Source organism: Antedon mediterranea, chromosome 2 (assembly GCF_964355755.1).
Source record: "Antedon mediterranea chromosome 2, ecAntMedi1.1, whole genome shotgun sequence".
NCBI classification, from domain to species: Eukaryota; Metazoa; Echinodermata; class Crinoidea; order Comatulida; family Antedonidae; genus Antedon; species Antedon mediterranea.
Window position 1 is genome coordinate 40,372,865 of NC_092671.1, and position 2,069 is coordinate 40,374,933.

The following is a 2,069-nucleotide window of genomic DNA, read 5'->3' on the forward strand; positions in this document are numbered from 1 at the left end:
TAGCAGCGGAATCGTGAAAACTGCAAAGTTTAATTTTAATATTATTTACAAATACCGTATGATACACACGAACAAACAAGTAAAATCTGAATATTATTTGAAAACGGAAGCTAACATTGGTGAAATACTGGGTAGGCCTACTGTTACTATTGGGTATGGCGAATACATAAGATATATTGTCGCCCTGCAAAAAAATATATATATTTTTGAATAGGCCATTTTAAATATCTCTTGAATTAAAATCGGATCGAAAATAATTATTTAACAAATTAAAACCGTAATTTAAAGACAAAAGTAACATTTTATTTATATTTATAAACGAAATCCTTATTTTTGTGCATTTTTTTTACAAAAGTGAAAAACTTGATTAAAACTACAAAATGGGCTATTCAAAGTTTGACTTTACACAACTTTATTCTTCATAATACATCTTTTGTAACATGGTATTTTCTGCTATCTAGCATGGTAAGAATAAGTAAAATACCAAGTCCAATGAACCGTTCTCAATTTGATGAATACGTTCTCCGAGTTTGACGCTAGATTTTAAAAGTTCAATTGCTTTTTTGTTTGGTTAGGCTTACTTGCTACAACGACCTCCATGCTACAACCACAAATCAAATGTTAAATCAGGTGTCATCACCTGTTCTGTGCATAGAACAAATAGGCCTAATGTTCCGTGTAACTATCTTTATGGGCATATTATAAGTAATATAATATAAGTAATATATAATATAAGTAATATATAATATAAGTAATATATGTATAAAGGTCTATCAATTTCAACGAAATATTAGAACAATAATTATAGGTTTTGAAAAAATGTTCATTTAGCTTCGATTTTGTATAGATGACAAATTTCGTTTTTGTAAAAGCTACAAGTTAACGGAGTACTCGGACGTTTCGATCTCTATCAGAGATCATTCTCAACTGACTGCGGAGTGTTAATGCAGCTTGGTCATGCTTGACGTCATCTGTTGATGACGTCGTACGCCTCCGGTTGTAGGTTGGACTTACTTACTCAGGAGAGTTGGCGAGTGAACTAAAAGAAATAACACCAGTAGAAGAGGCCCTCAAAGTTGTCGAAAATCGCCTAACAACAGATCCGACACTTCGGATAGAACTAAACTACACGTGACAGACATAATGGAGCTCCTCGGATTAATTGTGAACAAAACCTATTTCTCGTTCAATGGTAACATTTATAGGCAAATACAAGGTATTGCTATGGGAAGCCCAATAAGTCCTATATTGGCGAACTTTTACCTAGAGTGGCTCGAACATCAAGCCATAAACATGGCACCCATTAACATCAAGCCTGTGTATTGGAAACGATACGTTGACGATGTATTAGCTATCATCCCCACAGGTACATTAACACACATCTTAACAACATCGATATAACTGACAACATCAAATTCACCACAGAATCCATGACAAACAACACAATACCTTTCCTAGACATGCTCATCACACTCAATGACAACGGAACAGTTACCACCTCAGTCTATCGGAAGCCCACTCACACAGACCAATATTTACATTCCAATTCACATCATCCACTCGAACACAAACTGGGGCTTATAAACACGCTTGTGGACAGAGCTGAGAAGGTAGTGAGAGATATGGATTTGAGGAAAGTTGAGATGGATAACATTAAGAAAGCGTTACACAACTGCCAGTATCCAGAGTGGTCCTTCCAGAGAGTTATGGAAAATCGAAAAAGAAAAAAAAACAAAGGACACGAACCACAGAAGCTAAAGATCAAGATGAGAGGTAGCATAGGAATCCCCTATGTAAAAGGAATGGCAGAAAGAATACGACGCACTCTCTCCTATCACAATGTCGGAACCTATTTCTTACCCCAAAATAAAATCAAGAATAGTCTCGTCCACCCAAAAGATAAAATCGAGAAGATGGATACATGTGGAGTAATCTACGAAGTCACCTGCCGCAACTGTCCACAAGTTTACATTGGGGACCGGGAAACAGGGACTCAGGGAGGGCATTACAAACACGAATTAATGATCACAAAAAAGATGTTACAACAAACACGGGAGAGTAATGACTAG

General features: G+C 36.1%; 1 protein-coding gene across 1 annotated transcript; it reads left to right on the plus strand.

The window, feature by feature from the left end:
- Positions 1 to 1,293: 1,293 nt before the first annotated feature.
- LOC140039466 (uncharacterized) lies at positions 1,294 to 2,069 on the plus strand. The gene is made up of 2 exons (XM_072085069.1): positions 1,294 to 1,366; positions 1,459 to 2,069. Exons 1-2 carry the CDS (start codon positions 1,294 to 1,296, stop codon positions 2,067 to 2,069), a joined length of 684 nt encoding a protein of 227 aa, XP_071941170.1.